Below are 23,790 nucleotides of genomic sequence, written 5' to 3'. Positions count from 1 at the left end.
ATCCCGTGTCAAAGGTACTTCGCATACAATTCACTCGAACACAGCCCGAAATATGGTAGGATACAAGTGCCAATGCTATAATGCATGTTATACAGTGCATCATGCCTACTGCTATAAGTTATAACAGCTCAATTCCGCCTCTCAACCCTCTCAATCAACCCTTTACCCAACCTCGTGATTTCCCCTATTATCGCATCTTTATTGATCGTGACCAACGCAGACTGATCCAAAGCACCACAAATTCAATCAGCTTCCATCCTCTCACATCCTATCTGACATACCCAAAAAGAAGCAGCGAAGCTCACCTCCGACTCTATGGGTTTACTATTATACCCCAAGAAAGCTTTCAATCCCCTCCCGCCATCTTTCTGGGGATTCCATATCCCGCCAATAACGTTCCCACCAGAGATATCGTAGAACCATGGAATGGAATCTCCGTACACCTTGATCATATCTTCCACAAACATTTCAGAAGGGTTGAATCCTATCTTTATACTTGATTCAGAAGATGAAGAGTGGATATTACGGTACTTTAATTTCGATTCCCATTCTTCCGGGTTGGCTTGGATGGACTGATGGTATTTTGTTGTGGTTGATGGGGTGAGGTGAAGGAGGAAATCGTAGTGGTTTAGAGGGGTTATGAACAGGGACTGAATGGATTCCAGACGAGATCCAAAATCAGCAACACCACTTTGACATACCTGGTACTGATGGACGTGAGACAAAGTAATAGTGAGATACTCAACTCACCTTGATATCCAACACACCATCCTCCGAGCCACCCCTAACAGCCACCAAAGTAGCTCTAGCCAACTGCCCCACCCTAGCCGCAATGACCTTATTAACCTTCCTCGTCCACCTCAACCCACTCTGATCCTCTTCGGTAAATACCACCCAACCGTTCTGATGGCTATTCACCGAGGAGCTATCTTTACTCCTGAGCGTTTCAAACGCCTTTATCCCTTCCTGTCGTTTCTCATGGGGGAAATCGTACCTCCCTGCCTCGTTGGATGTAGCCTCCTTCACAGAGAAGATAGGAACGAACATCGCTTCGTTCTTCCATTCCCACTCTGCCAACATGACCATCGCTCTGATGAACCCATTCGTACCCGAGCTAGGCACCTGCAACGAGTTCGAGGCAAGGTACACCTTAGCCATCAACAGCTCAATCACTTCCACGCTGATATGTATACCTAGAAGCATGTGCGATGCGAACCATTTCTTGAGGAGACGAGTGGCAGTAGAGTATGAAGGGTACCTGTGGTGTAGGGGAATGATCGACTGATGATGCTGTGTCTTGTGGTTGAAGAGTAACAAATGTTTCTCTAATGCGGGGATGGCAAGTTTCACAGATGATTTAGGAAGGGCAGTACCAAGTATGGGTAAAGGTTTCTTATCTTCTTGGATTATCCTCTCTAGCAATACCCTTTCCTTCTCGTAGTGGATCTTCAACCTGAACGCTATACCTTGAGGAACCAGAATTTCCAACGAAGCTGAATCTTCGATGTCGGAACAACCACCGTCAAACAGGATATTGATCTGTGATTTGGGTAATTTCCCTTCTAAGACCCTTGCTAGTTTCTCGAACAAGGCCAATTTCACTTTCTGAATGGCACCGAGATCATCAGGCCATTTAGGCGACGACTCAAATTGTAGCACCACCTCTACAGGTGACACATGGCTTATACAGCCTGGCACAGTGTTGATCCGATTGATATCGATGGGATGAGGAACGTATATCGAAGAATATCTCAGCAGTTCAGAAGAGGGATTGACGTTGAGGATCGATAAGGGCAATTCGGTATCTAGGTCTTTCAGGATTTTGTATAACTCATCATAAGCTGATAAGACAGGTCGGAAACCTTGTTTCTCGCTTCCAGGGATATTGATGGCATTTCGGACGGAAGGTTGAATCTGGATGATCTCCTGCCATGTTTTATCGGAAGAGAGACATTGGATGATGTCTTCGGGAAGTTGGAAGTGGTGATTCAAGAGGAATTTGACGATTTTACCAGGTATGAGTGTGGCTTCTTCCGGTCTGTTGATTTCCCATACGACAGATTCAGATATACTTCCATCTTTGAATCTCCTCAATTCTGCTTTACTGCCCCATAACGCTCTGAACGCCTCTGCTGCTGTAGCTTGTGCAGAGTCCGATGAAGGACCGATATCGATCACTCGAGTAGCGTGTTCGGGGTCGAATATTATACCGATAGCAAGTGTAGTGGAAGACGTGGACGACGGCGAGATGTGGACAATCTTCGCACGATCGGATAATCCCCGTCGAAGGATGGTGGCGAATGAGTGGATGGCGAGATCTGTGGAAGAGGGATATTCGGAGATTTGGTGAGCGTCGGTACTGAGCTCAGCAGAGGATATGTCGACTCTGCGGATGACCAGAACAAAACGAGTCAGTCCCCCTTTCTCGTTTGAGTCGATATTGCTCGTAAGGTAAAAACTCCATCACACTCACCTGATAAACTCATCAAATACCTCGGTTCCACCTCTCCTATCCTTCAAGAAAGTCTCACCGAACTGATCGGTATGTTCATCTTCGAGCATAGCCAAAGTCTCTCTAGCATGATGCTTCAGCGATTGCACGTCACCTTTCTCCCATCCTGCAAATATGTTGACCCGTCCAGTGGGATCAACGAAGATATCATCATCGAAGGATTTGGTAAATTCGGAAGGAAGGATGATATCCTCAGAATTGGTATTGATGAATACAGGAGTTGAGGTGAAATCGGTATGAGCTATAACATACGTAGTAAGATCAGTCACAGCTCAAGAAAAGGCAGATATACCATCGTAGTAAATCAAGGGTAGTCTAGATATAAGGAGGACATACTTAGAAACTCCCAAGCAGCTCGTAAGGCTCCCCAATGACCTAATCCTTTACCTACCCCTCTAACCTTCTTCACTTTCTCCCTTACACCCCCTATCCCACCGACCTCTCCACCATCGACCACCCAGCCTAGTAACATACTAGCGAACCAGGCTGATGCACCTCGTTCTTTCCTGATTCCTCGTCGCGTACACCATATCCTCCATATAGCAAGGAACGAATCGACGGTCCGTTCGGGGGAGAGAAGTTGGGATAATCTGTGTAAGTGGAGTAAGTGGGGTTTATGCAGTGTGTCGTTGATTATCGAGCTCGAGTATAGAGGAGTGGGTACTTCTGATCGTAAGAGGGATTTGGATGGGGAGAGAGTGGACAGAGGGAAGACGGATGGGAGGATCGAGGCGTGAATACGAATGTCGAGGCGATGTTTGAGGCCTTGATCTGAGGGATGGAAGAGTCAGCATTGGTCTCATGATACATCCGTTGCCTTGAGTTCCAGAGTGCAATATGTATAGGCATTGAACGTTGGTCTGAGAAGAGGATTCAGAAATCTCGACAACTCACCTTTACCTGCTGATACATTGATGATAGGTCTTCTCGCATCTCCCATCGAAACATCCCAAGATAGCTTCACACCATTCAATGGGCCATCGTGCATAGCAAGCTTCTGAATCGTAGCGTAGATAACAGCGAGGTAATGAGATCTCTTGTGGAAATACCTATAATCCATCCTATCCTTGGGGCTAAACATGGCCTGTACATCCACCAAGACTTGCGTCAGTACCTCCAGGCCAACCGATCTCAAGATGGATAGTCAACTCACCGAAGGCATGACCACCACCAAATCTATATTCCCAGCCTCCCCCTTCCCCTTCTTATAACCACCTACCACTCCCCAACTACCACCTACGACAATCTCTTCAGGTTTGCCCCACCCAAGTTGCCATTTCACTTCGTTCTTGGTAGGATCCCATTCTTCTCCACCGGTAAAGGGTATTTTCACCTGTTTACCTATCCTCTTGATGGCTTTGGTGGGTGGTAGGGGAGGCAAAGAAGGTAAAGAGAGGATGGTGGAATGCAATGTCGATAACACCGTCTTGAGATTGGCTTGAGGGGTGAGGGGTAATAAGGTTGATTCGAGTATTGCTGAGAGCTGGAGTGAGAAGGTTGTACCGCCAGACTGTTCGACTGATTTGAGCTTCTCCATCTCTTCTAATGTTGGTGCTTTGTATAGATGCTTGGTGTTGGAGTTGGTAGATCGAGATGGACCTGCTTTAGGTGATGCCCCCTCTTCTTCTTCTTCTTCTTCTTCACTTCCATCCTCGTCGTTTTCATCTTCGTCGTCGTCATCATCTGAGCCCTGTCTATCTATCATGGGATCGTCATATATCCCTTCATCTTCAACATCATCATCTGCACCGATGCCATCTTCCAGATTTTCAAATCCTTCATCAAGATCAGAAGGCGAAGGAGAGGGTTGCTGGATGGGTACTCGCTGGAAAGGCGTCAATGCACTTAGCTTCGCTTCCTTGCCCGCAAATCAACAATTCCCGTACAGATATGCACTCACCTTCTTAGATCCCACCTTGGATGTGGATGCCTTCCTCTTGAGTGACTTTGTGCTTGACATGTTGCGTCTATCTGGATTGAGAGAGAGATGAGAGAAGAGAGCAAGAAATGAACTGAAATTTTGGAGATGATCATCTTATTCACTTTTTTCAAAATTATTCGAATCTTCGTTGCCCCGCATCAACATTCTTGATCTTCTTTCATTCTCTTCTTCATCTCATATCAACCAAAACACATATCAACCATGGCATCTCTACTCCCAGGACCACCCAATACGCTACCTGCAGATGCCAACGATGTGAAAGGGAAAAAGAAGAAGATACCCAAAGTAGCTGGTTATGTCGCTGGAGCAGCTGTAAGTTAGGCTCACATCGTTGACTTTCTCCTCTTGGTTGTGCTCCTCATCCAGATGCGCACATCATGAGGAGGTACCATGTCAGAATAGAGTGCACCATACAGAGACCATGTCATCACTGTCAGCTGCTCTCCATCTCGGAACGCATATGCTGACTGCGACTTGTGGTATAGTTTGCAATAACAACAGGTCTCGCGATACTAGTCATCCCCTACGTTCGTCAAGCAGCCAAACAAGCCAACGCTACCCAATTCCTATCTCATCAAAGTCAAGCGATCTTAAACCAGCGTATAAGGATACCGAGAGTAGCTCTCCCAACAACATCAGCTTCAGCTTCGTCGTCATTGTCAGGAGCAAGCACAGTCGAAACCCCATCATCCCTCAACTCAGCTTATCTCGCATCCTCACCCTCCTCATCCTCAGTACCAATATCCACTATCGATCACATAAACCCTTCCTTACAGGCAGCAAGATCATTCAACGCACGCGAGGAGAAATCGCTCTACGGATCCACATTAACACCGATGGAAGGTGAAGAAGGGTTCTCCACTGAACCTGTATCTGGTTTTTTAGGATTTCAAGCATTGGGAATAGCTACGGCGTTGGTGTTTGGTAGTGCGGGACTGGGAGCTTTCATAGTAGCCAAGATAATGGGTGTGAAAGATGTAAGTTCTCATCTCTCTCTCTCTTATGATCCTGCATCGCTGGCCGTCGTGCGAAGGTCATGATCATAGCGGTATCGCTGACTAACTATGGTGGATTACCCGCACATAGATGACCGAGTTCAGCTCAAAGATGAGAGAAACGCTGAATTTGTCCATGCCTACCCTGGTGGAAAGTGTCAATCAGCCAGGAAGGAGTACAGATGGGTTCGACGGAGAAGCCATAGATCAGTGGGTTGCAACGTTGGAGAAAGAGGATGAAGAGGAGGAGCGACGGGAGAATGAAAAGATACAGAAACAGAAACCAATATAACGGATGAAGTCAGGATCACCTAAGATCGTAATTGTAATTATGCAAAACTGCATGTCATCTAGCACCCATACCTATCTTCGTCTATACTGAATCCTAGGTGAATCGGGTGAGAGCAAGATAAGTGACCAATCCAGCTGCTGTCGCCCACTTGAATCCGGTGACGACCTTTCTCCTGATCTCAGCGTTTTTGGCGGTTTTGTATCCTGCTTTATCAATCGCTTCGACCTCTTCAGTTGTGAGTTTGAGATCACCAGCAGCGATGAAGCTTTCGATGCGGGATTTGGTGGATGACGAGGTGACGGGGATGACGCTGTGGTGGTGGCGACCAACGAGGGGGAGTGGAGGATGGAATGTGAAGCAAGGGAGCCCGATAGTGTTGTGCAGAAGGTAATAAGAGGAGATGTCAGCTAAAAGCCATCATTCCCAACAAGGCCGGAGAAAAGGGAGGAGGGATGTGCTCGAACATACCCTTTAGCCCTCGACCAAGCCAACAACACCCTCTCTTCCGGTACATCCCTCTTCCCAGCTATATCCTTGACAACTTTCAAAACAGGTGATTTCTTATCATCGTTCCACAACGGTGCGAGGGGCGAGTATCCCTCAATGGCGATATCATGTTCTTTGAGGTATTTGACCAGTGGTTCTTGCTTGAGCAGTATATCAGGATGGAAGGGGATCTGATTGACTGAGGGTTTGACGTGAGCTTGGGATAGGAGTTCTTTAAGGTCGGAGACCTCGAAGCTGTGTCATCGCGGATTCAGGTCGTTATCAGCGTTATTCTAATGCAGCAATGATGATCTGAGTTCGAAAAAGTACAGCAGTTGGAAGGAGAATAGCAATGTCGCCGATGCTCACTTCGACACACCGATACTCTTCGCATAACCCAACTTCTTAAACTCCTCCAAATGCTTCCACGAACCAGGTATATCCCCCTTAGTCACACCAGGGAAATGGATCAAGTACAGATCGACATAATCCACGCCCAAATCATGTAAACTATCTTCGATCGATTCTTTCGCCGATTTGAGACCCGACCATTTGGTGGTTATCCACAGATCGTCTCTGGATAAACCAGATTGCTTGATAGCTTGACCTACTGCTCCTTCCGATCTGTAGACTGCGACGAGCGTGTGATGGGTTAGTAACACAGATTCCAGTCTCTAAAGTAGAGATGTGTATGTAAGGAACGATCAACTCACTCTGAGCGGTATCGATACTGTCAAACCCGGCGTGGATCGCTTCATCCACTGTAGATACCGTATCTCCTGAATGTCTTGACGAACCGAATGAGATACCGGGGATCTCTCTCCCATCGTTCAGCTTGATATCTGTCCAGGGCATCTTGAGGGGTGATTGATGTTGTCAGTGAGCAGAGATAGAGAGGAGGAGGATGAGTTATAATGAAATATATATGAAATCATCTTCATCGGATCTACCCGATCATCTGAATGTCGTCACCATCATTCATTATGGCGACATCATCATCATCATCAGTCTCTATCCTCTGCCTCATCTGCGCATACATTCACAGCAAGAGATAAGCTATGGATGACCTGTCTGGCTGCTTCTTCCATGTCGAGAGTCTTTCGGTTTCGATTATAAATGGACATGATGAACATGACGGACGTGAACTGTCGATTGATGGGTCAACTTGTGCCTACCAATGGGTTTCTGGTCATCTTGGGGGTGATGTATGTCAAACGTGCTTGTCTTGCTGCGATAGACATCATCTTTCATATTTTGACTCGTTCACCGAGGTACTCCGAGAAATACGCGTACTATGTTGCTCAGTCCCCCCAAAAGACATTCCTGGGACGGAACACTCCAGGATGAAACAAGCCCACAAAGTGATGATGGTTGAGGTACTGCGATTCCAGCAACACGACCATCACCCTCGTCGTCAAGATATCAACATAAATGCCGCACATTCTCAGGTGCTTGTACTTCTTGGCGTTCTTCCTGCAAGGTATTCTAGAAGGACAACTATCGAAACATGCATAGACCATTTCCTATTACTAAAAGGGACGTTTCATCTTTCGGCCCGATGTCAAGTTATTTCTGCTGTTCCTATCACATCGCACCTGTGTATTTCTATACCAATCTTCCTTTCGACCATTCGATATCCCCATGGTGGCTTGGTAATTCCCAGGCCGTGCATCCCATTAACATGTGTCAGAACAGTATGTATCCACGCAATCAATCAATCCTTCAATCCTCCACAAACTTTTGACTTTGATTACCAGGGTAACCCATTCCGAAACGAGGGGATATAGACAATCCACCGAACACAAACCTTATTGTTCTCCCTTTGAGTGGTATCATTCATCCTCCAAAGTAGGAACGAGGGTCAAGAAGATTGGGTCCACGGTGTAATCCATCAATCAACGACGTTGGTGGTGATGCAGAGAAACACCCAAGAGCAAAGGTAGCGATCGATGTCGGAGAAAGTACATCCTCATCATCACCATCTCGATGAAACACCTTCACCACCGGTGAAGTGCCTTGTATATGCCAAGGTAAAAAGGTAGGAGCTGTATGTGGGATTGAAAGGGATATCATATTCAAACTCAACACAATCAATCCCGCTTTGATCAATTATCTCTTCCCATCTTCTGTCAAAGGGAAACCATATCCTTTTGTTCTCGTTCTCGGAATGAGTCATTTCGAAGTGAGGCCAAAAAAGATATATAAATCCCCCTCTTCTTCAGACGAGTCATTCCTATCTTTTCTTTCTTTCCTCATCCAATTCTTCATTCTCATCCTGTCTTCTCGTATCTTAGCCAAATAGTCAATAGTGAATTGATTTCACAACACTATCCAAAAGCTCACTTTCATTCTTTCATTACAAGCCGACTTTCCTTCAGATTCACTCACTTGAACCGCTATCAAGTCCTATTATCAACTCTTTCAGAAGTATCGATTCAAGATGTTGTCCAACGTGAGTTGATCTTTTTGCCTCATGGTCCACCGTTCGAGTTGTTACTGATCAGTCACATCTTTACCTCCACAGACTCAAGCTTTTACACTTCTTTCCTTCCTCATCGGCGCTTCCGTCGTCAAAGCGCACGGTCACGTTGCCAGCTGGACCATCAGTGGTGAGACCTTTGCCGGTTTCAACCCTTCCAATGCCGCCGAGTACGGGTCCACTGCTGAGAGACCTACCGATAACTCTGATCAAGGTGAGTTGACTCTCGGGTCTTTCCCCATCTCTTTGCAGAAACTGACAGACTGCCATCGCCCCGTCCAGGTTTCGCCGACTACACCTCCGCCATCGTTGCATGTGGTGGACTCTCTGCTGGTTCAGGTTTAGAGACCTGGGATGTCAACGCCGGTGATTCCGTTACCGCCCACTGGAACACCTGGCCCGACTCCCACAAAGGTCCAGTTACCGAATACATGGCTGCCTGTCCCTCGACCGGATGTGATGGTGTTGATGCCGCCTCTCTTCAATGGTTCAAGATCGAAGAAGTTTCGTTCGATGGTACCAAGTGGCCTTCGGACACTATCGTCTCTACCTTGGAATGGACTTTCACCATTCCTTCTGATCTCGCTGCTGGGTAAATCAAGCTCTATCATCTACGTATCAGGTGTACTCGAGCTAACGCTGATGATACCCACAGTCCCTACTTGGTCAGACACGACATCATCGCTATGCACTCCACGGGTGCCCCTCAAGTCTACCCAGTCTGTTTCCAAGCCAACTTGATCTCATCCGGTTCCGTCGTTCCTACCGATACCGTCACCTTCCCAGCCGCTTATGGCCTTAACGATGACTTCAAGACCTGGAACCTGTACGGTGGTGATCAATCACTCTTCGTTCCTCCCGGTCCTGCCGTCTACAGCGGTGGTAGCTCAGGTACCACTCCTACCGCTTCAGCTTCCTCATCCGCTCCTGCTGAGACCTCCGCTGCTGAAACTTCCGCCGCCGACACTTCTGCTCCTGCTGAAACCTCTGCCGCTGCTACACCCACCACCTACGATGCCGCCTCCGTTCCAGCCGAGACCGAAGCACCAGCTACCTCCAATGTAGCCTCTGCTCCCGCTTCTTCATCAACCTCCGCTGCCAGCCCTGTCGACACCGAGTACCCATCCGAGTCAGCTCCCGCCACCTCTGCTGCTGAGACTTCCGCTGCTGCTACCTCTGCCACCTCGTGAGGATACCATACTCGAAATCAAAGCTGTAAAAGACACTGACCTTGATTGTCATTCGTAGTGCTGCTCCTGCCCTAACCACCTCCGATGCCACCGGTAACGCCGAGATGGGTGGACCCGTTCCTCCTGTCACTCAAGCCGGTAACCGATACGTCACCCTCGGTGGATCTTACTTTGACGAGCAATCCGCCATCAACGCCGCTTGTATGGAGCAAATGGTAAGGTGGAATGTTGGCTTTTTTGGACTCATCAAGTGACTACAAGACTGATTTGACGACATTTACTCCTACCCTAGAACCGATGCAAAAGATGGGCCAACGGTCTCACCAACTCTGAAGTCTCCGCCGCCTTGACCGCCTGTGATGGCCAAGTGACCACCTGTCAAGCTTCAGGTGCCTCTGCCAAACGAGCTATCGTCATGAACCGATACGCCAAGAGAACCTTTTTCTAAGTGCTCTCAACACACTTTCATTTAACTCATCGATGGTAATCACACCTCGATGTAGAAAGGACACTTTACTCCCCTAACCTTTCAAAATTCCTTAGCTATCGACCTCCCTTGTGCTTCTTACTTTACAATTGAAACTTTTCCCTTGTGCTTCAGAATCGTCGAACGTTTCTATAATGTATCATGCATACTATTTTATCCTTCAACGATGTGCAATGATAGTTGACACAGGTGTATACTGATATTATAACTGATTTACATCCATTAATGCTGCTCTGGACGGTGTACTAGACTCAGCTACCAAGGTATGATACCCTCACTACCGATCAATTTGCCCTGATCACCATCTCTCTCACCCTCAATAATACTTCTGATGAACCTCCCACCTTCAATCGGATCTTTCGCGCCCTTCTCCTTCAGCACGTCAGGCTGAGCACCACCCAGAGTGGTGGATAGAAACCCGGGATCAAGGATATGTATCTTGACATTATCGTTCTTCAAAGTCCTGCACCATTCAAGAATCATCATATTCATAGCTGTCTTGCTGGTCCTGTAGGTGGGTGTCTGGAAGATCGGCTGTTTGGGCCATCCGGCAGGAGGGGAATGATTGACCGGTACGTGAGGATTGGAATGATCTCCCAACGAGGACAGCCCACTGGACAGGAAGATCAGTCGGGGGGAATCAGAGGAGAATAACAGGTCCATGAAGCTTTCGGTCAGGAGGTGGGTAGAAACGACGTTGGTGGTGAATGATCCGATGAATGCTTCCCGCGTGGTCATCTTTCCCGAAGCAACTTGGAAGTCGTAATGTGCACCTGTAATCACACAGTATTGTAGTTAACATCCCATCTTCACTTCGTGATGAAGTATCTCCACCATGACCATGAAAGCAGGATGAGGTATACTGAGAGGGAAGAGAATTACCCGCATTATTGACCAATACATCTACTCTCCCGAACTGCTCCTTCAAATCCTTATGTAAAGCTTTCACACTCGCTTCATCATCGATATCAAGCTGCTTAGGCACGACTTGACAACCCCCGTTCCAAGCATCCAAGAACGCCTGATCGTCCTTCAAGTCCTGTGATGCCTTGACGGCTTTATCAAGGGTACGGGACGTCAGGATGATCGTCACCGGTCTACTGGGCAGGGGAGCGGTGAGAAGTGCTTGGGCAGTTGCATAGCCTATACCGGTGTTGGAACCTGTTAACAGGATGATAGTGTTGGTGTTGGAGTTGTTGGTGGTCATTGTGTGGGGGTGGGAGCATGTATGTCAAGCGGGATGGAATAAGATAGAGGGAACGAAGGGGGTATGTACCTTTTTTCGTATATATATATCTGAGTGGACATTTCGGTAATTCACTGGAGCGGGTCACAAAGTATGAGTTATCGCATAAGATCACCGAGACTCGGGGTGGAGGGATCTGCATAGTTATGTCCATGAAGCACAATAACGTCAATACCGCGGGTTGTCTGCTCCTCGATGGCAGCTATAGAGTTGACTACTCCGCTCCCATCAAGTCACACAGCAATCCGTGGAACAGCCGCAACGCTACGTGGACCACTTGAATCCAGAAGATCACCATCGCGTGTGATCGAAACGTCCAAGACGGATTAACAAACTTGTTCCCACAACAAGCCGGATCGTTCGGACGGGCCAGCGCGGGGAGATCATGATGGTTTCGTCTGTCACTAGCTGCAATCATAGGTGTAGAACATAGCTCAGACCAATGCGCGGCTATTAAAGTTACGGGAACAAGGCCCCATGTCATTCCACAGAACGTCGTAAACAGTTTTGCAACAGTGATTTATCCTTATCTCTCAAGGCTAGTGTGTGTCCGCCAAGATGCAGGTGACTAACTTTTTCTCATACCCACCCAGGATTCTTGGCAAGGCACTGTAGGTGGAAGGCAAGCAAATGGATACGGGAGGGATCATCGTGTCAACATTACCAAAACGAGACAGTCATGATAGTATAAGAATGGTCACTGACCGTGTCTAGCTCTTGATTATAATGATCATCCCCCACACCGTTTGACTACTGGTCTATAGCATCTATTATTCTCTCGAATCCTCTCCACTCGAGAACCGTGCGCTACCGAGGCCAATTCGAATATGGCTTTCAAACTCTCTCTATTCTTAGCGATCTGGGCGATTCTAGCTTCACTCTCTCAGGCTATGGCCACCCAAGGAAGCGGTAGTGGGGGCGCCCACGAACAGCAGAAGAAGGATCAAACTCCATCCCCAAGAGACAACGGCGGTAAAGGATATCCCTCATACAGTTACAATTTCGACTATCTCTTCACGATCACCTACGCTTTTGGTCAACCTTCTCCCATCATCTTCCAAACTGGCATCACAGAAAACAGTGAGTGAAAACGCCATATCGCTTAAGAAACCTTTTCAAGCAAGTACACAGCTTACAAAACGAGACAGTCAACACATTCGTTGGAGGAATTCTCGAAGGCCCAGCGTTCAACGGCCACATCACCAAAGGAGTGATCACCAACAAGTTCGTTCAGTACTACGATACTGCGATTGTATTTGAGGAAGCGACTTGGTATGGATACTTTGATAATGGGGATAAAGGGAATGGCACCTTTATCGCCGAGACTTCTGGGCTGGTAGATTTTGACGCATACGAACAGCAACGTGTCGTGAGTATGCTGCTCTTCCACATGATTGATTGCATTGATCGGACTGAGTAGCTCACCATCTTGTCACCAATAGAAACTCACCGTAAGCCCAGGTGATTACGACTGGTTGCAATACAGTTATATCCTATGCGGGTCGATCGCGTTTGATCTCAGGACTGCGTCAGCGAAACAAGATTGCTATAGAACATATTACGGAGAGAAGGTCGTTCTTCCCCCAATCTTCCCTTAGAGATCGTCGGAAGATCGCTTGAAGGATATAATAGGCGTTATAACATTTCGTTCTCTTCTGGTGTAGAGTTCTCATATTACCCTTATAATCGGCTGACCGCCTGTCAGGACACTTTTCGGTGTGGTGTAATGCTTGTTCATGAGTTATCTGATATGTAATTATTCCGCTTCGGGCCCATGTGTCACAATCGCTGTCACCCAGGACTGTCTCTATACAGATGCTATCCTTGAGTAGGTCGAGGTCAACTATCTGTATCTGACTTGACATGCATGAGAAAGACTTTGTGCATCGGGAGGGGGATGGGTGAACACGTGATCTGGGTTAACTCGCTTAATTTTAAGGGGAAACAGTCTTTCACCTCGCATCTCGTTTAGTTTCTTTTCTCTCTCTCTCCTCTTTCTCCCTGATACTATACACTCTGAACCATCACGTTCACCATGTGCTTCATCTTCGAGTTGCAACAGCTGTATGAATGTCCTCGGATGTGTTGCTGTCTTGAGTTCTCCAAGCGAGAAATACCGGCTGAGATCGAAAATGTCGACTCTGAAAAAAGTCAAGCTCCGTGTCAGTCGACTAGGAGGCATTAATAACATCGTTCATGGTCCGACCGAAGATTCTGATTCTGTATCTCATTATCTTATCGTCCCCGCAAGATAAACACGTCACATAATGAGCAATAAAATCGCTGATGACAGAACTAGTGAGACGGATAGGGACTCTTATGCCCTTGCAGATCGTGCGGAGGAAGGGAAAATCTCGGATTTGGAAGTTGGAAAAGCGGGGTCACAACCAGAGCTGGAGCAGGGAAAATTGGTGGATGCTGTCTGGGGTACGATAGAAGGCGATGGACCGAATTACAGGTCCCTATCGTGGTGAGTTTTATACTCCATTTTATACAACCAAGGCTGACGTTCGCTCAGGATCAAGGCGACTGTACTTCAGCTGAAAACCCAGGTCGGCTTGGGTATTCTTGGATTGGTGAGTTGACACTGGTTTTCTTTCAGCTGTACAGTGACGCTGAGCCGAACGAATTCTGTCTAGCCAACCGCTTTCAACATATTAGGCTTGGTACCTGGTATAATAGTCATTGTCGCCATTGCCTTGATCGTCGGTTGTGAGCCAATCCTTTCATCCCAAATCTTCCTGGATATCGGTTGACAATTGTTGATGCAGGGTCGGATTATGTCGTTGGTACTTTCAAGCTCAACCATCCCGAGGTATACACCGTAGCAGAGTGAGCAACTGTCCGTCTCGAGTCCACGGAGTCCAAGTTAGCTGAGCCTTTGCAGTGTTGGTTACATGCTGTTCGGTTTCTGGGGAAGGGAGATCTTGGGATTCGCTTTCTGGGTAAGTAAATTAGTTGGTATTCCTTCGTTGCTCCTTGACTTAAATCTTGTGCAGCTACAAATCGTCGCTGTCACGGGTGCAAGCTTTTTATCGATGTCAGTCGCGTTCAACACCATCACGGAACATGCTACATGCACGGTAGTCTGGGCGATCGTAGCTATGGTCATCATCGGTGCTCTCGCTTCCATCCAGACGCTCTCCCGTATATCATGGCTGGGATGGTTAGGTCTGGCCAGTATCATGTCCTCCGTTATCACTCTCATGATCTCTCTTGGCGTATCCGACTTAGCCCCCCCAGGAGACGATTGGTCAATCAATACTCAAATAGCAGCTACCCCATCATTCATCGATGCTATCAACGCGGTCTGTATCATCATCTTCTCGTATGCTGGAACACCCAATTATTTCAGTATTGTTGGAGAAATGAGGGAACCCAAGGATTTCACCAAGAGTGTTATCGTCGGTCAAACTTTGATGACTACGGTTTATCTCGTGAGTTACCTCAGATCATCATCCGGATAACACTGGCATATTGATGTGATCCTTTATTGCCCTTGTCCAGATCGTCGCTGCTGTTGTGTATCACTACGCGGGTGAATATATCGCCTCGCCAGCTTTGGGTACTGCTGGTCACACCATCAAGAAGGTGAGTACCGGTTTTGTGAACGTCATTTTATCGAAAGCTGACCGGTAATCACAGGTCTGTTATGGTCTTGCCTTACCTGGCCTAGCTGCAGGCGGTCTGATTTTGGTACATACTGCGGCTAAATATGGTTAGTCCAATTGTGTTCCCGATGAACTTAGCTGACCTTTTCTTCGCAGTGTTTGTTCGAATTTTACGAAAATCAGTACATCTCTCTAAAAACACACCAACCCACTATGCCGTGTGGTAGTGAGTGATATCTCACACTGTTCATATTGATTCTGCTAATCTTTTCGTAGTGGTTGTATCTCCATCACATCTATTCTTGCCTTCATCATCGCCGAAGCCATCCCATTCTTCAATGATCTCATAAGTTTGATTGGAGCTTTGCTAGGTACTCTTATCTGCATGTGAGTGGAAACGAATCCTTGGGCTCGAGCCACCCTCCTTGCTGATGATATACGACAGTCAAACGGAGACCTACATGTGGGTATGGGACCACTGGAGAGCTACCAACAGAGGATCCAAGAAATGGTATGCCTTGATGGCCATGAACATTACCTTCCACTTTATCGGTTGGTTCATCCTGGTGTCTGGGACGTACGCTGCTGTGGTGACTATACATAAGGACTTCCAGGACGGCGCTTTGTCACAGTGAGTTGTCATCTGGTGTATCAAGCTCCTCTTGTGGCCGAGCTGACTGTGGAAAATCTGTTTGCAGACCATTCAGTTGTGCAGATAATAGTGGTTCGAATTAGAGGCGTTCTCTCAGATGATATATCTATATACATAGTCCGTGCATACCATGCACACCATAAGATCCCATAATTCTCCTTTTATGCTGCAACCCCTCACACATAGCTTGAGTCTCATATAGACCAGAGTCTTCCATGCATGAATCGCAGAAGAGATGGTAAGAAAGAAAAGGTCCTATCTGATTAGTATGATTAAATTTGTGCATTTATCCGTTGATCCGGATTCGGTGAAACTGTGCGGATCTCATTCTGAAATTCAATCTGGGATCGAGTTGCTTTTCTTTTTCCTATCCTTGTCTCTGATAGCACATCTATCATCTGTCTTATACTCTCTCCATACATCGTCACTCTCAATACACAGATCGTGAGACCGCTGGGCGATCTGACCGTCCGATGAGTAGCTTGAGGTAATCGGTAGAATACATAACATCGACAGAAGATGGAATTTGGCGCTGGTCCTAGCTCTTCAGCCTACCCTTCGTTCGACCTTCATTCTCAAACTTTGGCATCCTCTTCGACCTCTTCGTTCCCACCTCCACCCTCACCCTCACCTAGCTCAAGCGAGACACCACGTACTGGCAAGAATCAAAGGAAGAAATCTGGTTGCTTGACGTGTAGGTTGAGGAAGAAGGTGAGTGCGGTTTGAATCGTAGATGGCGCCTTTGGTTTTGACCTGTCCAACAGAAATGCGATGAGGGCAAACCAGCCTGCGGTGCTTGTATCAGGCTGGGCTTGGATTGCATGGGATACGATGCGAAGAGACCTGGGTGGATGAATAAGAAGGATAAGGTGAAAGATGCTACCGCTCAAATGTGAGTAGTGTGTCTGAAGCCATTCAAGCATGAATCTGATGTTTGGTATCAGCAAACAAACCGTCAACGAAACTAGGTCGGCGAAGATGAGAAGTCATTGGGCAGAGAGAGCAGCATCAGTATCTGGTAGAGGGGATGATGGACGGAGTGTGAGTGTCTTAAAGGCTGACATTCAACTGCCGGATACTTATCCGTTATTTCCTTAACATTAGGTGTACAGTCCTGAAGATCAAGTGGAGATGCTGGTAGATAAGCCAATAGTGCCTGCGAAGACCGCAACATATCAGCAGGTGGTAACAACATCAGTTCCTACAAACACCCCCGTACCCATGCCGGGGGGATCTTATCCCACAAGCTACGGTTATGATAGTGGACATACAAGAGGTCTATATACCTCCCAATATAACCCAACAGCAACATCATCGACTCATGCTCAAGCTGTCGATCCACTCCCGGCACCATTTTCTTCTCAGTCAACCGTCTCTTCGCCGCTGATCGATCCTGATATACTCAATCTACTTGGACTCGTACCTCCCACCAAACCGTCCGATGATAATGCCTACTTCCCCTTATATCCTCAATTGCCAAATACACTATGGTTCCCTTATCCGAGCGCTTTGGAATCCAGAGAAAACCTCGAGGATATGCGGTATTTCCACCACTACCTTACTGTCATTCTTCCTCTGCAATTTCGATTCGATAATCAACCGATCTCCGATCTCGTCGCTCCCCTTGCCCTACAAAACCCTCGTGTCCTTCAAGCCTTTTCTGCCATTGCCGCTCTGCATATTGCCCACAAGAAACGCCGTCAACCAATCCTGATGGATGGGAATATAGGTGCAGACCATGCAAGCTCTCATAACATCCCTAATTCGGATGATGTTTTTGCACGAACAACCATCCAGGCGATAATCAGAGAACTGAAATCAGTCCCTACTTCTGAACTTGGATCGGACGATTCGATATTAGCCGCACTCTCAGCGAATAGTTTCAACCTATTCGACGGAGGAGAGACCAAAAGCTGGGTGGAGACGGCCGAGCTGTGCAGGAGATGTTTGACTGCGGTGTTGACAGGAGTAGGCGGGATAGGATCAAACGTCAACACGTCTAGGTGAGCGAGGTCCTCTGCCACTGTGGTCCCTCCGTGTCTGAAACTGACGCTGATCCACCATTTGTAGGCACCAGATCGACATTTCCCCCTTGATGGACCGTTTAGGTCATCTCATCAGTCCACTGATGTGGGTGGACATTCTCATGTCTCTCACTCAAAACAAGGCGTCCCTGCATCTACCGGTATACCGAGTGTTCATGCTGGATCAATATCGGACTCAAGGAAACGTGTCTAAACTACTTCGAGAGACGGTCATGGGTTGCGATAACACTACAGTAAGTGTGCAGGACGTGCTTCCCGATCTGAACTGATCAATTGGCGTTTCAGAGACTTGCCTTGGCAGAGACGGTCGCACTATCAGAATGGAAAGAGAAAGCCATTCGATCAGGAACATTATCACATCGTGCTCTTGTTGAGCGAGCTGACTCGATCGAGAGGCTGCTGATGGAACGGAAATGGCGAGAGGAACATCTTTTTCAGCCAGATGACCCGTCGACTGTTCAAAGAATGGCGATGAGCAATGTCTTCCATCATGGTGTGAGAGTGTTATTGGCTACTGTTTTGGATGGGTGTTATCCGAATGGTGAGTGGAGTGTACGCCAGCCAATCGCATCTTGCTTATGGCTAGTGATAGTTCCCGACATCGCAACTGCCGTTCAAGACACTGCGGACGCTCTGTTAGCTTTGGACAAATGTGATGCCCAAGGAGCGACCGACAAACTCATGATCTTCCCCATCGTCATCGCGGGATGTCACGCTGAGCGACCGGCCTTGCAGCGGGTTTTCCGAAATCGATTCGTTAGGTTAGGCGATGATGGGACATCTTTTGGTAACACCCGAAGTGCTCTTAGATTGATGGAAGAGGTATGGAAAAGAAGAGCGGAAGGCATTAGTGAGCAGGCAGAAATTCATTGGCGGACAGTCATGTTTGAGCTGTACGAGGGAGGTTTGTTATTGATTTAGAAGGTGTATACTGTAAGTATCATGTTGTATGGGATCAATTCGTTCGGACATGAACCTTGATACATTCATAGCATATGACTACTAAACTCGAACTGACACGTAGACTTCAAACGTGATCAATGGTTCTGCCTTGGAATACCTTGAGTTTGAGCCAGACGTTGATATTTGACAGCACTCTTGATCACCATACCTTCACTCAATTCCGACACTGATCCTCTGTATATCTCTTGCCATGGTGTTTGACTCTTTGGGAATTGATACAAGCCCACTTCCCTCTTCCTCTCCTCAATCTCCTCTGCACTCAGCAATACATCGGCAGTCCTCTTCAGCAAATCGATTCTGACCTTATCGCCATCTTTCAAGTAACCCAACATACCACCGGTCGCAGCTTCCGGACTAGCATTCAAGATCGATGGACTTCCACTAGTACCACTTTGTCTTCCATCACCTATACACGGTAATTCTATACCCTTCTTGATCAATTCACCAGGCGGGATCATGTTCACTACTTCTGCTGCACCAGGATATCCTACTGGTCCAGCACCACGCATGATGAGGATAGTTCCGGGCCCGATGTGGGGAGATTTCTCAATTCTGTGGTGGTAGTCTTCTGGTCCGTCAAATACAGCAACGGGACCTTCGAAAGCCATGGGATCGTTAGGGTTGGATAGGTACTGTTCCCGGAATGCCTTGGAAATGACGGAAGTCTTCATGATACCACTGTTGAACAAGGATCCCTTGAGATGCAGGAACCCGGCTTCTGCGACCAGAGGGTCATCGAATGGAACGATCACTCGTCGATCTTGCGATAAGTCACCTAGACAGTTATCGCCAATGGATTTACCAGATACTGTCAGAGCATCGGGATGAGGCAAGGCTTTGTGTTCGAGCAACTCGGCAACGATGGCTATAGAAGATTGGGTTAACAAACATGTTAAGTTAGTGTGAAGACTTGCAGCTCACCTGGTAAACCCCCTGCTCGATGATATTCCTCGCATAACCATTGTCCGGCAGGTTGAACATTCAGGATCAAGGGCAACTTGTACCCTACTCTTTCCCAATCATCACAATCAAGTTCTACTCCTACGTGTTTGGCAATGGCGTTCAAGTGGATAGGCGCATTGGTTGAGCCTCCGATAGCAGCGCAACATGCGATGGCGTTTTCGAAAGCTTGCTTCGTCATGATATCGGATGGCTTGACATCTTCACGAACGAGTTGAACGATTCGCAGACCAGTAGCGTAGGCACAAGCACCTCGTTCTCTGTAGACGGCAGGGATAGATGCACTTCCTGGAAGGGCCATACCCAAGGCTTCGGCCATGGCGTTCATCGTCGAAGCGGTACCGATGGTGTTACAATGTCCGGCACTGTATGTCAGCCGTGTGATTGAAACGAGTGAGACTCACCTGGGGGCGGACAATGCTACATTGTGCAAGAACTCTGCTTCGGTAATTTCTCCAGCAGCTAATTGAGCTCGACTTTCCCATACGACACCTCCTGATCCTATCAGCTTTCGACCGCTGTATCCGTTTAACATAGGGCCAACATTCTGTCGAAGGATCAGCAGCGATCTGATTTCACCTAGAGGGACACTCACCATAGCAATAGCAGGAATGTTCACGGTTGCCGCGGCCATGAGCAAAGCTGGAGTGCTATTGAAACATTATCAATCTCCGTCTTCAGATCTCAGATCGAATCACTCACGTTTTATCGCACCCTGTCAATAGCACTACACCATCTAGAGGATACCCAAACAGCACTTCTACCAAGGAAAGATATGACAGATTTCGATCAAGACTCGCCGTTGGTCTTTTGCCGGTCTCTTGAATAGGGTGACAAGGGAATTCTAGTGGTGTACCACCCGCCGCGATAATACCATCTCGAACTCTTTTCGCGAGCTCTACATGATATCTGTTGCATGGTGCTAGATCTGAGCCAGTCTGCGCTATACCGATGATGGGTTTGTTGATTGGAGACAGTTCAGGTACCGTAAGACCTTGATTCAGATACCTTTCCGTATAAAGAGCGGACATTCCTGTTTTCATCAGCGCTGTCATTGCGCAAAGACCACTCACCAAGATCGTGAGGATCATTGAACCATTTCTTGGATCTCAATGGGACCGCAGGCTCTATACCTTCACTAGCATTGGAGTTGCTCTCCGCGGGGGATGTGTATGAACGAAGTTGTCGAGGACCAGCCCCAGATGTAGGGGCTAGCGCTTCCTGAGCTCTTCCACAAGTGCAGCCCTCGCAAGGTTGTGACATGTTGTTGTTTGCTGACTGATTGATTGATATTCACGCTTGTCTGAATATAATGAGCAGAGAACGACACATATATATCAAGATTCCCACATTCTCCCATGCACCATCTCACTGAATCAAGCAGCTTACGGTTGGCTCCCATCTCATCACTTCGGTACAGGTCGGACCGATGGTTTCTCCTTACTTATCCCGAACCATTGTTTTTCACGCTTGCTTCAGCCCGAGATCATCCCTTGTTATTGGGGTCCCCATGCTCTCCGATGCTCACACAGACGTACTCGCAGTCTTAAACAGATGCCGAGGAACCGACATCCCGTCAATACCCATTCCCACCCGGGGACGCAGGATGGGATTCACGTGAGAGCCATGCATGCTTGTCTAGACTGACAGCTTGTTGACATATCTCGGACGAGACCGTGATTTAAGGTGATGTCGCTCGATGGCGTCAGTAGATTGCGTCAATTGATGTTATACATCTTCTCACTTAAGTCTAAGAATACATATATGCACCAGAGCGTACATTATCATCACAGACAGGATGCTCCGTGACAAACGTACCATACAACATTCTCACTATGAGTGCCGCCGTCGTCGCAACCCCGCCAGCTGCTTTACATGATACTTTTCAAGGTTTGAGGATCAAGCCTGCTCGTAACGACACTTACGACGCTGAAGAAAAGAAGGTAAGTAGGACTCCAACCACGAAGTTTCCTTTATGCTAATACATCGTTTAGAGAAGAATTTTCGACACTCCGTATGAGCCAAATCTCAAGTGGTGGACTTCCAACCAAGCAGCATACGTTAAACCGGAAAACGACCTGTTACCGGATGGCTTCCCCAATCAGGTTGTATCGAACAGTGTCTGGGATGGCAAGGTATTGATAAATCAACGTGAGTCCTGCACCTTTAGCGATGAAGGCTTACTGTCTCTAGCCGAGAAGTGGCTGTACCGATTTACGGAAGAGGACATCAAACTCATTAATGAAGCCTACAATCACTTCCAATCTCTCTCGATTTCGAACAACGAGATCGATAAGACAACATTCCCCATTGGGGATGACACCAACTTGTACAAAAATCTCACTCAAATCACTCACGAGCTCAACCATGGTCTGGGATTCAGAGTATTGCGGGGTTTGCCTGTAGATGAATGGTCTCGAGCGAAGCAAATTTCCATCTTTGCTGGGATCTCAGCCTATGTGTCTTCCAAGAGAATCTCAAACAAGGGAGACAATATTGTACATCTCAGGTAAGTAAAATCCTTCTCCCGTACCATCCGCCCATACTGAACCCATTTGTAGAGACATAACAAACATCGAAGCCGACAAGCGACCCCCAATTGGTAAGTTGTCATGATTAACTAACTTAGTATCGTCTTCAGTTTATTTGCTCACCCAAACATTAGTTGTCAAAGGACAAACAAACGGCAATCAAGGTGAGCTTGCTTGACTCTCAAAGAGTTCCAAGCTGACACTGTGTCATGCATCCGCAGTCTTTCATAATGATGGAAGTCTCGGCATCATCTCTTTGTTTACACTGGGAGTAGCCGAGACTGGAGGACTTTCACAGTTGTCTTCCGTCGCTCAGACTTACAACGAATTTGCCAAGAACCGACGAGACATTGTGAGAGAGCTCGCTAAACCGGATTGGAAGAACAGATATCAACCCGAAGGTATGTCGTTAGAAATGGTGTTTCGCCCGCTACTCGTGGACTGATGTTTTGCGCTGGTAGGGAGACGATTGATACATCCGGTCGGGGACAATCAAGTCATTTCGGTTTACTCCAGAAGACCATACTTCGGCTTCTACGGCGCTGATGAGGATGTTGAGCCTCTGCCAAAGGAGAAACATTTAGCCTTGGATGCCGTCCACTTTACGGCCGAGAAGTACAGCATCGATCTCGATCTACAAAAGGGCGATCTGGAATATGTCAATAACGTTACTGTATATCATGGTATGTATGTGAGACCTCAATCGGGATGAAACCACCGCTCAGCCCTTTGTCAATGGTAGCGCGAACTTCCTCCGAGGATTCCGAGAAGAACCAACGACACTTGATCCGACTCTGGCTTGATAACGAAGAACAAACGTTGCCAGATAACCTAGTGGGCGAGTTCCGTGCGCCCCGGGAGGGCAAGAGATGGCCCGAAGAGGCTTGGGATTGATTGTACTAGCCTTGTCCGCTGTTATTGTGTCATTCGTCACAGATGTAAAGCTCTCCCAGCTCGATCGCGCTGGTGCAATTATCTTTCTGATGCGGGCCCCAAAGAATAAACTCACACGAGCACAACCCCCCTCTTGAGGAGATGAGAAGCGGAGACCAACAAAGGAAAACATTGCTAGCATAATAGTGATAGCTATCAGCTTCAGCATGACCACCAATACTTGAGCCTGTTAGGATGATAGTTCAGATTTCGACTTTCACACGCCAACAAGCTTCAGGTCTCTTATTTGATTGAATGCACTGCCGATGTGGCCGACAGCAATGGGCATCGAGGTGCACGACATATTCACACCCGCGCCCCCTCCCAGGTACCGCTCATTTGCGGCCGAAAGCTATCCTGAATCTTTCGAGACCGGCTTCATGATCGTCACATGAGAATAGTAACCGCAACCAAGAGCCTTCTTAACCTTCTTCTTCGATACGTCGATACGTCACATTTGGTTCCT

General features: G+C 47.5%; 10 protein-coding genes across 10 annotated transcripts; 6 read left to right on the top strand and 4 right to left on the bottom strand.

Annotated features, from left to right (window-relative positions):
- Positions 1 to 128: 128 nt before the first annotated feature.
- I302_107963 (uncharacterized protein) lies at positions 129 to 4,472 on the bottom strand (the record flags this gene model as incomplete). Its single annotated transcript, XM_065870581.1, has 8 exons — positions 129 to 221; positions 306 to 650; positions 751 to 2,386; positions 2,474 to 2,753; positions 2,849 to 3,283; positions 3,407 to 3,596; positions 3,666 to 4,337; positions 4,413 to 4,472. 8 exons carry the CDS (start codon positions 4,470 to 4,472, stop codon positions 129 to 131), a joined length of 3,711 nt encoding a protein of 1,236 aa, XP_065726653.1.
- Positions 4,473 to 4,655: 183 nt separating this feature from the next.
- On the top strand, positions 4,656 to 5,741 carry I302_107962 (uncharacterized protein; the record flags this gene model as incomplete). Its single annotated transcript, XM_019194267.1, has 3 exons — positions 4,656 to 4,766; positions 4,940 to 5,431; positions 5,541 to 5,741. 3 exons carry the CDS (start codon positions 4,656 to 4,658, stop codon positions 5,739 to 5,741), a joined length of 804 nt encoding a protein of 267 aa, XP_019044390.1.
- A 93-nt stretch (positions 5,742 to 5,834) lies between these two features.
- Positions 5,835 to 7,082, bottom strand: I302_107961 (uncharacterized protein; the record flags this gene model as incomplete). The annotated part of the gene is made up of 4 exons (XM_019194268.1): positions 5,835 to 6,051; positions 6,210 to 6,482; positions 6,597 to 6,858; positions 6,941 to 7,082. 4 exons carry the CDS (start codon positions 7,080 to 7,082, stop codon positions 5,835 to 5,837), a joined length of 894 nt encoding a protein of 297 aa, XP_019044391.1.
- Positions 7,083 to 8,667: 1,585 nt separating this feature from the next.
- Positions 8,668 to 10,344, top strand: I302_107960 (uncharacterized protein; the record flags this gene model as incomplete). Its single annotated transcript, XM_019194269.1, has 6 exons — positions 8,668 to 8,679; positions 8,752 to 8,920; positions 8,989 to 9,298; positions 9,362 to 9,892; positions 9,955 to 10,111; positions 10,189 to 10,344. The coding sequence occupies 6 exons, from the start codon at positions 8,668 to 8,670 to the stop codon at positions 10,342 to 10,344; spliced, it is 1,335 nt and encodes a 444-aa protein (XP_019044392.1).
- A 294-nt stretch (positions 10,345 to 10,638) lies between these two features.
- On the bottom strand, positions 10,639 to 11,590 carry I302_107959 (uncharacterized protein; the record flags this gene model as incomplete). The annotated part of the gene is made up of 2 exons (XM_019194270.1): positions 10,639 to 11,156; positions 11,266 to 11,590. The coding sequence occupies 2 exons, from the start codon at positions 11,588 to 11,590 to the stop codon at positions 10,639 to 10,641; spliced, it is 843 nt and encodes a 280-aa protein (XP_019044393.1).
- An 866-nt stretch (positions 11,591 to 12,456) lies between these two features.
- Positions 12,457 to 13,227, top strand: I302_107958 (uncharacterized protein; the record flags this gene model as incomplete). The annotated part of the gene is made up of 3 exons (XM_019194271.1): positions 12,457 to 12,709; positions 12,778 to 12,998; positions 13,072 to 13,227. The coding sequence occupies 3 exons, from the start codon at positions 12,457 to 12,459 to the stop codon at positions 13,225 to 13,227; spliced, it is 630 nt and encodes a 209-aa protein (XP_019044394.1).
- A 669-nt stretch (positions 13,228 to 13,896) lies between these two features.
- On the top strand, positions 13,897 to 15,975 carry I302_107957 (uncharacterized protein; the record flags this gene model as incomplete). The annotated part of the gene is made up of 12 exons (XM_019194272.1): positions 13,897 to 14,099; positions 14,148 to 14,205; positions 14,269 to 14,341; positions 14,401 to 14,461; positions 14,517 to 14,574; positions 14,629 to 15,066; positions 15,137 to 15,220; positions 15,275 to 15,347; positions 15,397 to 15,466; positions 15,517 to 15,627; positions 15,686 to 15,871; positions 15,939 to 15,975. 12 exons carry the CDS (start codon positions 13,897 to 13,899, stop codon positions 15,973 to 15,975), a joined length of 1,452 nt encoding a protein of 483 aa, XP_019044395.1.
- A 436-nt stretch (positions 15,976 to 16,411) lies between these two features.
- Positions 16,412 to 18,858, top strand: I302_107956 (uncharacterized protein; the record flags this gene model as incomplete). Its single annotated transcript, XM_065870580.1, has 7 exons — positions 16,412 to 16,603; positions 16,657 to 16,784; positions 16,837 to 16,933; positions 16,997 to 17,895; positions 17,963 to 18,170; positions 18,223 to 18,478; positions 18,524 to 18,858. 7 exons carry the CDS (start codon positions 16,412 to 16,414, stop codon positions 18,856 to 18,858), a joined length of 2,115 nt encoding a protein of 704 aa, XP_065726652.1.
- Positions 18,859 to 18,974: 116 nt separating this feature from the next.
- On the bottom strand, positions 18,975 to 21,123 carry I302_107955 (uncharacterized protein; the record flags this gene model as incomplete). The annotated part of the gene is made up of 6 exons (XM_065870579.1): positions 18,975 to 19,765; positions 19,822 to 20,225; positions 20,277 to 20,407; positions 20,456 to 20,510; positions 20,563 to 20,854; positions 20,934 to 21,123. 6 exons carry the CDS (start codon positions 21,121 to 21,123, stop codon positions 18,975 to 18,977), a joined length of 1,863 nt encoding a protein of 620 aa, XP_065726651.1.
- Positions 21,124 to 21,695: 572 nt separating this feature from the next.
- I302_107954 (uncharacterized protein) lies at positions 21,696 to 23,285 on the top strand (the record flags this gene model as incomplete). Its single annotated transcript, XM_065870578.1, has 8 exons — positions 21,696 to 21,803; positions 21,855 to 22,011; positions 22,054 to 22,369; positions 22,422 to 22,462; positions 22,526 to 22,555; positions 22,613 to 22,792; positions 22,853 to 23,074; positions 23,134 to 23,285. 8 exons carry the CDS (start codon positions 21,696 to 21,698, stop codon positions 23,283 to 23,285), a joined length of 1,206 nt encoding a protein of 401 aa, XP_065726650.1.
- Between the last annotated feature and the right edge of the window lie 505 nt (positions 23,286 to 23,790).

Source organism: Kwoniella bestiolae, chromosome 7 (assembly GCF_000512585.2).
Source record: "Kwoniella bestiolae CBS 10118 chromosome 7, complete sequence".
NCBI classification, from domain to species: Eukaryota; Fungi; Basidiomycota; class Tremellomycetes; order Tremellales; family Cryptococcaceae; genus Kwoniella; species Kwoniella bestiolae.
The sequence above is the reverse complement of the archived record's forward strand: the minus strand, read 5'-3'. Positions and strand labels throughout refer to the sequence as shown.